This window comes from Triturus cristatus, chromosome 4_2, assembly GCF_964204655.1.
Source record: "Triturus cristatus chromosome 4_2, aTriCri1.1, whole genome shotgun sequence".
Classification (NCBI taxonomy): Eukaryota; Metazoa; Chordata; class Amphibia; order Caudata; family Salamandridae; genus Triturus; species Triturus cristatus.
The window spans coordinates 124028659-124042841 of NC_140586.1; the positions used below are offsets into that span (position 1 = coordinate 124028659).

The 14183-nt window shown below is 46.4% G+C and overlaps 1 protein-coding gene across 1 annotated transcript in view; it reads right to left on the reverse strand.

The window, feature by feature from the left end:
* KEAP1 (kelch like ECH associated protein 1) overlaps positions 1–14110 on the reverse strand; it is a 152514-nt gene extending 138404 nt beyond the window's left edge. Inside the window, exons 1-2 of the mRNA XM_085600761.1 lie at positions 13954–14110; positions 874–1608 (exon numbers count right to left, since the gene is read on the reverse strand). Coding sequence (XP_085456887.1) covers positions 874–1413 — 540 coding nt within the window. The 5' untranslated portion in view covers positions 1414–1608; positions 13954–14110. The remainder of the gene's footprint in view (positions 1–873; positions 1609–13953) is intronic.
* Between the last annotated feature and the right edge of the window lie 73 nt (positions 14111–14183).

Genomic DNA, 14183 nt, shown 5'->3' on the forward strand with positions numbered 1-14183 from the left:
AAAGTTGAAAGCGAACTGAAAGAGAAAAGGTAGACAGAGAATATAAATCAGAAAGAGGGAGATAGGCAGGACAGAGACACTACAGATGAACAGAGACAGAAAGAAGTCAAAGATTTCCAGCTGTCAAAAGACAGGAGACAGAGAAGAGAGGCCAAAAGAAAAGAGAAAAAGTTAGAAAGACAATTCAATACAGTGTGAAGACTGTGATAAAGAGAAACAGAACTACAAAGAAAAAAAGACACATGACAGAGACAAGACTGACCAAAACAGATGATACATAAAAAGGAGGAAACAGACAAAAATTTGAAACAACAAGGAGGAAGTAAGGTCATGTCCCAAGATATAAAAAAAATGACAGACATGAGAAACAAAGGAAAAAGACGAGAAAGAGCTCACAGACCTAACGAAAATAAACAGCTTTGATGTCAAGATAAGGAAAGGTAAGAGACGGAGTTGGGGGTTAAAAGACTTAGACAATGCAGAGAGAGACAGTCACTACAGACCAAAAGACACAGTGTGAAAGAAAAGGTAAAGAAAGAGTCCATACTTAGAAAGAGAGAAAAAGTCAAATCGGGATATACTGGCGAGACTATACAAATTAGACAGGGACCAGTCAAAAAGTAGAGATGGGTCTGGCATGCCAGACAGGCAGAGAATGAAGGAGACCCAGAGCCAAGGCCGCTTGAGATTTTAACATGTCATTGTAGGTATTGTGAACGACCTTTGAACAGGAGCATAGTACGTTAGTAGTCAAGTAACTGTTTCTATACCAGACAACAGATAAACACAGATGCAGCCCTCCCTCCACTGGTCATAACATGAGATGTGTCCCTTACACCAGCATTGCAAGCATGACCTGCCCACCAATCCTACCTCTCCAAAGTGCATGTAGATGTACTCGCGTGCTTTCTGGTGCAGCTCGGCGCAGCCAATCTCCTCCGCAAAGTTGGCGATGCCAATGGCGTTGCTGGGGTCCAGCTGCCCGACAAGGAATTCACTGCAAGCCTTGACAACACTGTCAATCTGGTACATGACAGCGCCGTTCATGACATGCAGCACACACTTCTCCCCCACCGAGATGGAGGCCGTGTAGGCAAACTCAATGAGCCGTTCCATCACCTTTGGGTGCACGCCTTCGATGGGTACCACCTCCATGCCACACTCCTTTAACCCATTAGTGAACATGGCACGAAAGACCGGGCTGCTGGATGCCAGCACAATTTTGTGTGCCATGAACTCCACCTCCACCCCATTGTGCTTGACTTGCAGTGTCACATCACAAAGTAGTCGGTTGAGCCGCAGCTCATTCATGATCTGGAAGGCCTGCTTGGTGTGGTCCTCCAGCGTGTAGTGAAAGTAGCGGTTGCCATTTTGGGAAGGCGTGACCTCAGCCTTACACCCGGTAGAGTACATCACAGTCACTGTTGCCAGGACATTGCTCAGCCTCCGAAACGATGGAATGGCACAGACCGGTCAGGAAAGAAACAAAACAGGATGCCACCACACAAGTTCTGGAATTTGGAAGGCTTCTGCCAATCTCCACAGACTGGTTAGTATTCCAGCATACAATCCGTGGCCAAAACATTCAGGTCAGCTGATGTCAAATACCTGGACAGGAAGCAAGAAGAAAAACTCATGTATATGCAGATTTAGACTGGCGTGATTATTATCTGACCCTTAAATACACATTTTTCTGTGGAAGTGCTATGCAGAAGCAGAGTACAACACATGATTATCATTGGACTGGCTGGAGACACCACTTCACTCTCGGAGTCAGGGGAACTGGCAGCTTGAAATATACTATACTCCCTTTTTTCGGCATGCCTCAGGCACGTCCTAGATATTCACAAATATTAAAGTACAGAACCCAGAGCAAATCAGATTGAGAACTGGAGGGAGGAAAAGAGAGCTTATGAGTAGAATAGTTGCACTTAAGCACACATAATGTAGATTTCGCTGTAATCAATAACTAAAGTAAACTAAGCCGGATAGAGAAGGTTTGACAATAAATGATAAGAAACCACACTTTCAGTTAGCTACTTCAGTAGTATTTCCATCCTTCTCACCAGTCAATTGTTTCTCTTTGTTCCCACAGCCTAACACAACATACTGTTATGCAGTACAATACTCACCTAAAATAACATGTTGTTATGTAGTGCATTCTCACCTACTGCAGCTCATCACTAACACCCACTTATACTCTTTGTAAGCTCTCCACACTCCGTAGGACTTTAGGAATCCACTGAGAATGCGGGCTCTGCCTACAGGCACAGCGCATTACTGCCCGCCTGCCCAAGGGCGACGGTGCCACTGGCTGACTCGTGCGTGCGTCATCACGCCTCCAAGTGGCCCCTTCCGTGGAAGACGTGCTGCGCTTCTCACCGCCGCACGTGCGCGGCCTTTGGACAGGTTCATGAGAATGCAGGTGTTGTCAGGGCCAGCCCCTGGCACGCACTACTTGTGCCATGTCGTTGTTGTGTCTCTGCAGGGCGGGTGCCCGGAAACTGGGAGAGGTGTGCTCGGATTAGCAGGAGTTGGGCCAAGTCGCCTGCGATAACGAGGTTCTCTCCCCGTCAACTCTACCCTACTGAAAGGATGCGCATGCAGAATGTATTAGGCAAACGTGTAATGCCCACCCTCTGTAGATCGTATGCAGTGCTTTGTAAGGACTAATAACTGAAGTGTGGCAACCTTTACCCACCTCCACACAATCTTACCTGCAGTTTAACCCCGCTGCAAAGTGGAAATGGGAACTTTATAAACAGCTGAAACTTACCTTCGGGCAGGTCACTTGATAACACTTAAAGGAAAGGGCACAAAGCAGGAACCCTGGCACATTAAGTGGCGAGAGAAAGGAGTTCCGAGGAGAGGGTACCCTCTCTGACTTACATTCTGCCCAGAACAGCTCAAGGCTTGCTCTTATATTTTGGGAATACTGCGCCTACATGTTGAGGGAAAATTACTATTTTGTACGCACTTAAGGTAGTTTGTAGACCCACGTTTGGAAGGCACGGTTCTTACTGTTTTCCGTCGCTAAATCCACTAGCGGGTCACCCTACTTACCTTGAGAAATCAGATACTCTGGGCACGCCAACACGAAGCAGTTTCTTAGGACTAAGCTGGACCTACCATTAGTGGTTAACAATCAAGTTTGATATATTTCAAAACGATATACGCTGATCAATTTATAAGATGAAGAAAAATCTAACGGCTGTTCAAAAGGTACTAAAAAAGGAGCCTCTCCACTTCCTTGGCCCCTAAAAAACACACAGAGACGAGGAAATTAAAGTCCATACACTGCAGAGTTATCCAGTGTTGGTTCACAAATGCCACAGCTGTGACAGATTTTCAGGATATTCTCAAGATAAAAGTTATCTGAATGATAATCACTTTCATAGACGTGGGTGTCCTGAAAATCTAGCTTAGGACTCATGGACCTACGATGGACCACCCGCTATAAGGTGATCTTGTCGGTATACCCCTAAGTAGCCTAGTGCACCAGAGTGCCTTAAAGTGCACTCTACTTGCTAGGGGCATCAAGTGCTGCAAGCGGAGGAGCCTACTGTTTGATGGCACACAAAGAAACAGGAACAACTGTGTGCCTCAAGAAGGGCAAATAACTGCTCTAAGCATGAAGTAAGACAGCTTTTCCCAAAGAGAGAGGACACTGCAGTTACTGGAACGGCTGTCAACACTGGGTACCGCTTCCTCTGCAGACATATGTACATCTATGTACTCGGACAGCCTTTTGTCAAATTGACAGACAGAAGGACATCCACAAAGGCATAGCAGAACAAAGCAAAAAGCCCATGAGGGGTGCGAGCAAGACTACCCCAATTGCTGAGTCTATGTCAGCTCAGAACATGATAACTCAGCAGGCCACGCAGGGGTGCTAGCATTGCCTTAAGACACAACTGGCCTAGAGCACACCACCAAAACATGCCCAGATATTAAACCTGTTTAGTAGGCATATGTTTTCCTCCGGTCAAGAGACAGCTTTTATGAGATTCTTACATCAGCAACATGCCTTTGGAGAAATTCCACCACCCAGCGAGGGGCATGGGGATATTTTCAATTTCCCCTAAGGCTAGGTCCTATCAGCCTGTCAGGGAAAATGTCCCCAAAACAGCATCAATTTAGAAGTGCAGTACTTCAATAGAAACCAGAACTGAGAATCGAGGACCAGTCTTGCTTCCCCTGCCTGTATGGTATACCTGGCCTGGGAATAAGTGAAACTCTCTGCCTCCGACACACATGGGTGTTCAGCTTTTGCAGTGGGAAGCACAGCCCTCGCCCTACGAGTGATGAAACCCTTCAAAATCACTGGAAAACACTGGTGTCTATGGTTACCCATTAGCGCTGGTAAGAAAACAAATGAACTCTAGGGCTCACTGTGGATTACTTGTTCCCAGTGCTACTCTGCAAAGTGTGGAACCTCCGAAAAGCCTTCCTCCACCAATATATATATTCTGTAATATTTAAGCTACGCCGACATTCTCATTCAGTGGGAGTACAATTTACCATAATAAATCTGGTTGATGAGGAAGCAAAGAAACTAGGGCTTAAATGAAGGGAATACTCGTCTGAATTTACATTTGCTGATGGTCCAACTACTCATTTAACTGGGTGAGGCTCGGGTGTTTTTCACAGATATCAATTTAGTCTGTCCTATTTTTGTCTTTGCATTCTGGCACAATTCATTTTTGTGTTTCCCATTATAGGTGCAGAAAGACATAGCAAAAGCAGAACTGGAAAAACTACTCACGTCTACTTGAGCTAGACAGGAGCTTCCTTGCTTATAACCGCACAGAAATGCTTCTATAGATGGCCCTATAAAAACTCAAACGATCTCTCAAAAGTGCGCATTACACTTTCCATGACTTGCAAACTAATCTTATTTGGAAAAAAACCCTCAGCAAATGAACTAAGCACATAAGGTAAGAATTATCTGATTCATGTGGCCTGGTAGTCTGTTTAGGTTAAACACATTTTCTAATTCAGGACAACGCACAAGTCACAGGTTGGCCTAAACGTCCTTAGCATGGATAGAATAAAAGGGTCACGGCAAAAGGTTCCTATAGATTAGCACAAAGCAATAACAAGGAACTGCTGTGCAAAGTTGGCAGACCTTAGAGTAGCAAGGCAGCACTACTAGCACAAAGCCAAGGGGTAGGCATATGAATTCAGAGAATGTAATGGAGACGGGGGTAGACATTAAAGTTTCGATAGCATTGTGCCAATAGATTGGCCATAGCGTAATTTGTATGATAGGGCTGAACACTAGCAAACAGCGAGGAACAGGCCTAGCAGCCTCCAATATGGTAAGACAAAGGGCCAGTATGGAGCCAATAGGAATGCCTAGGTGTACCCTGTATAATCAGAGATGGAACTTAGAGGCAAGCCTAGAATCCTCTAGTTGGGTAGGACACAGCATTACCAGGAACCAAAGGAGATGTGTTGGACTTCATAGTATGAATATATATTTGTTATGAATTTATATGGCCACATGCAGACCATTCCATGCTTGCAACCTTTTACCCCTGGATGTACCATATCAAGCGTGATAGTTGTAATTCAGTGAAATATTCAAATGAAGGTCACACTTTAAGTGACCGAAGTGTAAAAAGGCAGGCTTCTTCAGTCCCAGAGAGTAACAACTGGGGGCATGAACTTATTTCACAAGCAAAATTCCCCAATTTTAGCATTCAGGACCACCTGCAAAGTTCCCTTGTGTATCTTCACCTCGTACAAAGTTTGTGTGTGTATCACAAAATAGTTGTCACTGGGTAGCAAGATAATTTTCACTAGAGGTGTGCATGTCCTTCCAGTAGGTAGTTCCAGTTAGGCCCTAGTTTCCATAGGAAAAGCATTTTTACCTATATATTTGGCACCAGTTGACAAATCTTCCCAAAATGTTCCCCCAAAATTCGATAATCACTTTGGCTGCTGTCTGGAAAGTGTTTCAGTGTAATCTGTGGAAGTGATTCAAATTTGCGGCAAAATTGAAAAGAATAACTGCGGTCTCCCACGCTGGTTTACACTATAGGCCACTGGTGGGCCAGGTACCGCCAGCATGCGCGAAAAAAAAAATAATGTTACGAGATGGCGCATAGGTCCCCTCTTAGGGTCTTGTTAGCCCCAGGGACCACCACCTCTCTGGGGCTTTATTATTATAATGGAGACGAGCCGCGCAGACCGCCCTCCATGGAATCAAGAGAGCCCCAGGGACCACTAGATCCCCGGGGCTTTATTTTTAAACTGAGAGGCGCAGCACGTACCCCCCCCCCCTTTCAGGGGCTGTTTGATGGCTCGGGGCTCACCACCTCTCTGGGGTCTATGAAATAAACAGAAGTGGAAGGTGGGGCTGCATGCCCCCCTTTCCAGGCCATATATGGCCCGTGAAACTCCACGGGGCTGGCCCATGCAGATCAAAGGGGCGGGCAAACAGCCCATTCCTGGAGCAAATAATGGCCCTAGGGACCTCCACCCCCCAAGGCCGGCTCCTGCTATGTCCTGGGGTGCCCACACCAGGATAGAGTTGTTCTCTTTCGCATAGCAGGAGCTGTGACAGCTCCCATCAAGCAAAAGCAAACACTCTGGTTCCAGCGGGCGGGAGCTGTCAAAGTGAGCTTGCTGGAAGCAGAGGTGTTATCTCTTTCCCTGTCGACAGACATGCCGGTAGGGAAAGAGATTAAACGACTGCTCTCACACACAGGGAGCTGCATGTCCAGCAGCTCCCTTCGTACAAGAGCAATGGCAGCTCTGGCAGGGAGCCAGCTGGGACCGCGGGTGCCTTGAGGCTCCCCCCAGTGTCCCGGAAGAAAATCAACAGAAAGAGGCAAAATAAAGGTCAGAAACTAGCAGAAAGAGGCAAAATAGATTTGAGAAATGAGCAGCATACACACAAACAGTTGCTCACTCACCATACAGCCACTCACACACCCACTCATATACCTATGCAGCCACTCACAAATCCACTAACTCTCCAAAACAGCCACTCGCTCACCCATACAGCAACTCAGATACACACCAACACATCCATACAGCCACTCAGACATCCACTCACACACTGATACAGTCAGACACCCACTCAGATGAGATGTTAGAAATAGAATGACTAATTACCAGTGCAGAAAGAATAGGAATTTCACTTATTCTATAGCTTAGTATATATATCTTTAAGTCTCAGAAATGTTTACAAAACACTTACAGTCACGGGATGATGTCACTGACCATGTCATGAGTGATATAATATGTGAGGTTATAAGCACTGCATTGCAGGGGGTGTACGTCATAGTTAGTTCAGGTAACTAGACGTGCTGAATTTCACTGGTTTCGTATGAGTGGAATCTGATCCTGAAATCTCATCTCAATTATAATGTCCGTGTAACATTTGCTTTTTTTCAGTGACTTTCTAAGGTTTTTTAAATTATATTTCTTCACTATAGCAACCCTGTAACCTTTGGTTTTTTAAGTGAATTCCTATGTTTTTTTTAAACTAGTAGTCGCATTTGCCAAGTTGTGGAGAAAGGGGGCCGGGCCTCAGACAAACTTTCAGCAATCCCGCGTGTGGGACTTACTGGAGGTAACAGAAGGTGTTCTTGGACCACAAGGACCCTTAGCATCCAAGAGGACTTCCTCCTCCAACCAGTAGTGTGCCAGGAGGCACATTTGCAGAGTGGTGGAGAAAGTGGGTGGGGCCTCCGACCAGCTCTCAGCAATCCCGAAGTGGGACTTACTGGAGGTAATAGGAGGGGTTTTTGCCCCCCAAGGATCCTTAGAATCTAAGAGGACTTCATCCCCCAACCAGTAGTGCACCAGGAGGAGCGTTTGCAGAGTGGTTGTCAAATAAGGCACACCTCTGGCAAATTCCTCTTGGCCTGACTTTTTTTTTTTACATTATATTAGGGGTGGGGTGCCGCGTGCTAACATGCAGCACCCTGTATCTGAAAGCAATTTGTCTGTTTCCCTGCTTCCTTGACAGGCAGAGACACAGACGGATGCTCTGCTTCCAGCAAGTGAGAGCATTTTGTCAGCTCTCGCTTGCCGGAAGCAGAGCATTTGCTGTGACTAGGCAGGAGCGGTAAAGCTCCCACCAAGCAACAGCAAACAGCACCCCAGGGCATAGCAGGAGCTGGCCGGGGAGGGGTGGGGGGGGGGAGATCCCAGGGCCATCTATGGCTCCAGGAGGGGGGCCGCACAGCCCCCCCCTCCTTTGTTGTTGTAGGGCCTGTCCCGGGGAGATGGTGGTCCCCAGGGGTGAGAACGGCCAAGAGGGGGTGGGGGTGAGAACCGCACAGCCCCCTCCCGTTTTTTAAATATTGAATTTGGCCCTGTGGAGGTGGTGGCCCCCGGGCATGGGTCCGCAGACCCCCCCCAATTCATTTTTTAGGTCTCGCTGAGTCAACGCATGCGCTGCTCTGTGAGACATTTTGTAAGCGGGTTTTAAAAGTGCTTCCAAAGGCTTGGACACCAGCTTGCGATTACGCGCACAAGCGCGCGCCTCACTCCGCCTCTCCAATGCAGCGCGCCTCGCTCCACCCCTCCCCGACCACAGAGCGCGTCCCCGAAATCGTGATCGCTTTCACGGACGTGCGGCCGTGTTTCAGATTATTGACACGGCTGAGCTTGCCCAGAAATGGCACGCATGGGCAGTTTTGCATTCCTAAACGTCTTGGAGCCTGCTACCATATTCGACGACCCACATTGCAGCACCCATTCAAAACGCACAACTACGCACTACTACAATTTTGACTGGGCGTATTTCTATCCAATGACCTTGTACCCTCCTTGAAGAAGTCTTGGCTGGACATAGCCAAGAACGCTTACTTCACTTTGTGTGTGTGTGTGTTCTGCCCTCTTACAGACAGGCAAAAATTGCTACGTCCTGCTTTAAGGACTCTTCAGATCCGGTCTTGCCACCCAGCAGTAATGACACATTGAACAGACACAACAGTCAGTTATTATGCAAGGCTACCAGGTTTCTGCTTTATGTAGCAAGGCTGTCTTACACAGCAAACACTGGCTTTCCTCAAGTAACACCGAAGAATGAATTTAAGCTGAAAGCAGTCTTAGCTCAATTCAGAGCAAACCGCAATGAATAGATCGATGCTAAGCACTTTAGTATATCAACAACTGTGCAAAAGCAGCAACAAACAGCATGTAGTCAGCACCAGACTATAGACATTGCACAATTACATGCCTGGGACGAGCTCTACCCCAGCCCCCTTGCAATATGGCATCTGCACCCTATTAATCAAATTCATTCTCCATGATAGATACTTTGGGTTAATTATCATTGGTCACTTATTTTAACAGGCCTTCTAAAGGGGAGAGTCTCGGTATGCTGAAACTCACCACGCTCTGAAAGCTACAACCATGTCACTGTGTCATTAATTATGCACACATGGTCGCCCATTTTTGAATCTGACATTTATTCTAATGTAAACATCTGTTTTAAACTGATCTTCTGCTGTCCATAATGCAGTCTCGCGTCAGTGAGCCAGACCCCTGCCAAGTCAACAACAACAACTGTCAATTTGCACATCGCGCAGGCCATGACCATTAGCATACACAATATGGTTTCGCCTTTGGGACCTTATAAGTGTTTGGTTATCCAGCACAATATCCTTAATGCAACAACATCAACTGTTGCATGGCTAAACACTTATAAGGTCCCAAAGGCGAGAACTATTGGCTATGCCAATGCTTGTTTTGATATGGCCCCGGGGAGGTGGTGGACCTCTGGGCTGGGGGGTCTGAGAGGCCCCCACTTTAACAAAACATAAGCCCCGGCATTTATAAGCCCCAGAAGGGGTGGTCAGCAACCATGAAACTTTCAAGACAGCAGCTGGAGTGTGTGTTATACTAGTTTTGAAAATGTTGTGGGCATTTGTCAAATGACGCCAAAGTTATAGGCAAATGAAAAATGCTCTTCCCATTGAAACTACATCCTAACTATAACGACCTATTGGCGACCGCCAGTAGAAAATGTATTTTTATTCCATTTCTTAGCAAAAGTACCTCTGGCTGAGTTTTTCTATGCGCAATTGCACTGCCCTGGTCACTTGTTTTCCTTAAAGTACATATTTTGCAAAACCATTATCTTGGTATTAAATACATGCAAAATAAATGGTCGCAGTTTTTTTACTGTAACTTTTACAACCATTTATGATGAGGGGGTCAGGTACAGAGGAGCCTGGCTTGTGGTGTGGTAGGTCTGGAAAAGTAAAAGAAGCCTGCAACTTTCACACATGATTCCACAGAACTTTGCAAAAATTATCAAATAAACACCACAAATTGTAATTTGTTACACCCCTGGTAACAACTCCCAGCTTCACCAGGTCAACATTAAAAAACATGGCAGCTATTTTACAGAAAAAGCTACGACCCCATTCTACTACTTTCACACTGAAGTCTATGGAGCATTTTTTATTGTGTTGGCCAAGGTCCTTTGACAGCTCATATTCAAGTTTGCAGCGGGTGCTTTGGGGATCCCACCCAATGGGAGATAGGCAATATCAGTATACAGTCGAGTAGGACCTATGGAAGCCGCGTATGTTGAGCAAACAGCAACGTCTTGACTGTGGGAACTGCACGAGACACATATGCAGCAGAGTTTGCCCTGTAGGAGATGCACGCATGTGTTATGTAGCAGACCTTCACCTGTGAGAACTGTATATGTCTGAATATAACATTAGCTGAACACAGCATGTGCCCGACAGACAGTAGAGTTTGACATGTGGGAGCTGTATGTATTTTTATACAAGAGCCTGACTTGTCAGAAACTGAGTATGTCAACTATACATAATGGAGCTGTGTGCGTCAGGTTTAAAGAAGTCTCACCTGTGAGAGCTACATGTGTGGGGTACATAGGATCTAACCTGCACATTAGGTATGGAGAAATATGACCTGTGAGAATAGCATTAGGTCAGATATACAATAATTTCTGACCTGCGGGAACTGCATGCATCTTTATACATCAGAGTCTGACCGGTCAGAAACTGAGTGTGTCTGGTATACCACAAAGTCTGACTCACTGGAGCTGCATATGTCAGGTATAAAAAAAGTCTCACCCGTGGAGCTGCTTGTGTGGGGTTCATAGGTATCTGACTGCATATGTTGAGTATAGTGAAGAAATCCGACCTGTGGGAATAGCATGTGTCAGATACACAGTAAAGTCTGACTTGTGCAAGCTGCAGTTGTCGGGTAAACATAACTCTGTCTTATGGGAAGCTCCAGGCGTCTCTATACACCAGAGAGTAACTAGTTTAAGCTGGCTGTGGGCTTCTAGTCAAGAGAGAGAGAGAGACGGCATTTGGGAACTGCATTTAGCTGGTCTGTCTTATGGGAGCTACAGGTGTCAATATAGTGAAACGTGTAATCCATGGGGAAGATGCAGGTGTCTGTACACGGCAGAGTCTCGTCAGTATGAGCTGCATGTTCTTGATACAGAGGAGCCTAAGTTGTGGGAGCTACATGAGAAGTGTACAGCAGTCAGACTTGTGAGAGCAGCAGGTGTCTCTATAGAGCAGAACCCAGGCAGGGGGAGCTGCAGGTGCCTGGTATACAGCAGAGGATGACCTGTGAGAGCTGGTACTGTTTGTCATCAAGTGGGACCTGTTGGAGCTGCACCTAAGGGGTCCGCAAAGGAGTGATATGTGGGACCTGCATGCGTCTGTATACAACAGCCTGGCCAGTGGGAGCTGCAGATGCCTGACATATAACAGAGGGTGACATCTGGGAGCTGCTTATATTTGGTAGCAAGTTGGACCGGTTAGAGGTGTAAGTAAGGGTAGTGCATCAGAGTGACCTGTGTCGAGCACATAGCAAATTCTCATCTGTGAGTGCTGCGTTTGTTATATGCAGCAGAATCTGACCCGTGAGAATTGCACAAGTCTGTTTAGAGTAGAACATGACCACTGGGAGCTGCACGCATTGGGTTTAGAGGAGCTGGACCAGTGGGAACTGCGAGTATCTTGTGTACATCAGAGTCTGACCTGTGGGAGCGGTTTTAGAAGTGTAAAGAGGAGTCTTCCTGCTGGTAACGGGACAGTACATCGCAGACTGTGAGCTGAGGAGAAACTGCACTGGGTGACGCCCTCACTAGAGTAACAAAGAGAGAAGCCCACCCACACTGGGTGAATGAGAGGCGATGCTGGGAGATTGCATGAGAATTCCTACAGATGTGCATAGGGTGTGGGGCTGAAGTTTCCGTAGAACACATGTGGGTTATAGCCCTCTGTAGACGTATTGGGGACGGGCGGCCTATGTGAGTTAACAGCGAGATGATTCATTCTGTGCGCCGTTGAGGGGAGAAGGGATTGAAATCCCTAGGCACAAAAGGTGGTATACTATCATTTAGTGCACTGAAGTGATCATTGAAATCCCTAGGCACAAAAGGTGGTATACTATCATTTAGTGCACTGAAGTGATCATTGAAATCCCTAGGCACAAAAGGTGATATACTATCATTCAGTGCACTGAAGTGATCATTTAAATCCCTAGGCACAAAAGGTGGTATACTATCATTCAGTGCATTGAAGTGATCATTTAAATCCCTAGGCACAAAAGGTGATATACTATCATTCAGTGCACTGAAGTGATCATTTAAATCCCTAGGCACAAAATTTGATATACTATCATTTAGTGCACTCAAGTGATCAGTTGTGAAAATGAGGGGGGATCCGATCCATTCAGATCCAGCAGCTATTATTGGAGCAAGATCAGGGACAACGTACTGTGTCTCAGTGCAACTTGCAGACATATAGACACTTTCAGCAGCACCCAACTATGTGGGTTTCCTTCACAGCAGCAACCTGCAGAGGTGAGCAGGCCTCTTCTTTTCAGTTCCTGGTGGGCTCAACACAACTGCCCTACTTTTTTTGTTTGTTTCTCAGCATCTTAGGTGTAATCTAACACCTCGATACCAAGAAAACAAAAAACACTCAGATTGCCACATCATTACTGTTTAAGAAGCAAGTTATATGTAGACAGATGTCGACTTTTTACGAACCCTGTATGTACAAGAAGCACACACATAGTAACAAGGTCCGATATATCTGCGTTTAAAAGTATGTGCACTAATAACCATTTATAAAGCAATGGCACTTAATTTATAGTCTTTATAAAAAGAGCCATTTTAGCAACCTTAGAATAACGGGGGGAAACTGAGTTCTCCACTTATGCTTTGAAGTTTAGATTAAGCTCCTGAATGCAGGTTCGGAAACTTACTGTCTAGGATACAATTATTACTTGGGACTCAAGGATCTCTGCAGCAATAAGAGTAACCCACTGAGGCGCCTGGGTATAAAAATAAATCTGTGACCTGTATATTACACATTGTTCTTTGTAGCATGCACATTTACCCTTAATGCTCTTTTGAGCAAACCCGGTAACTAGACTGCGCACATGTCTCACTAGAAAGAGCACAAACTACCAGAGCGACCCTATTATTATACTCTATGGGGTACAAACAGATCTCCGCAGCAGGTGGCTTAACCCATACAGCCTGTTGTGATGAATTAAGCCAGAAAGCAAGACCAGAATTACTACCACATTTGTCCTTGCTGACAATTTCTTAGGGGAGGGATTTTTAAAACATAATTGGGTAAATTCACTGTCAGACACTGCTCAAGATACCCTTTGGCGTAGCTCCACCCCTTGAACCCCATTTTATGAGATACCATAGAATGTGTCCTTTTTTCCATCGCTGTGGATGAAGGCGTCAGAGGGTGTGTGGGAGCCCGCTCATTTCTGGGCACAGTAAAATTATGCCCTTTCAGGATGCATGGGAGGAGCCACCGTAGACCGGGGGTGGTTGATGTCCTCTGTAGGTGAAGGGGGTGATATCCTCACTATACACACGGAAGGGATACCCTCCACGGTTTCAGTAAGACCGCCAGTGTTACCCTGGGTAACCTCACTCCCTCCTTTCCCCGAGCCCTCACTCACCTCTCCGTTGCCCCTCGGCGCTCACTCGGCTCTCTCTTCCCATCCATGGCTGTCCCGCTCTGTTGACAGTCACCATGACTAAGCACAAGAGCCCCAGCCCCCGAGCCCGCCGTCACAATAAGAGTCCGGGGCGGGTCTGGCGGTGAGACGTCACTCCAGGGCTGGCGAGGGGCGGGGCACCGAGCCAGAAGAGGAATCTGACACGTCACTATTGGCCCGCCAGGGGCAGG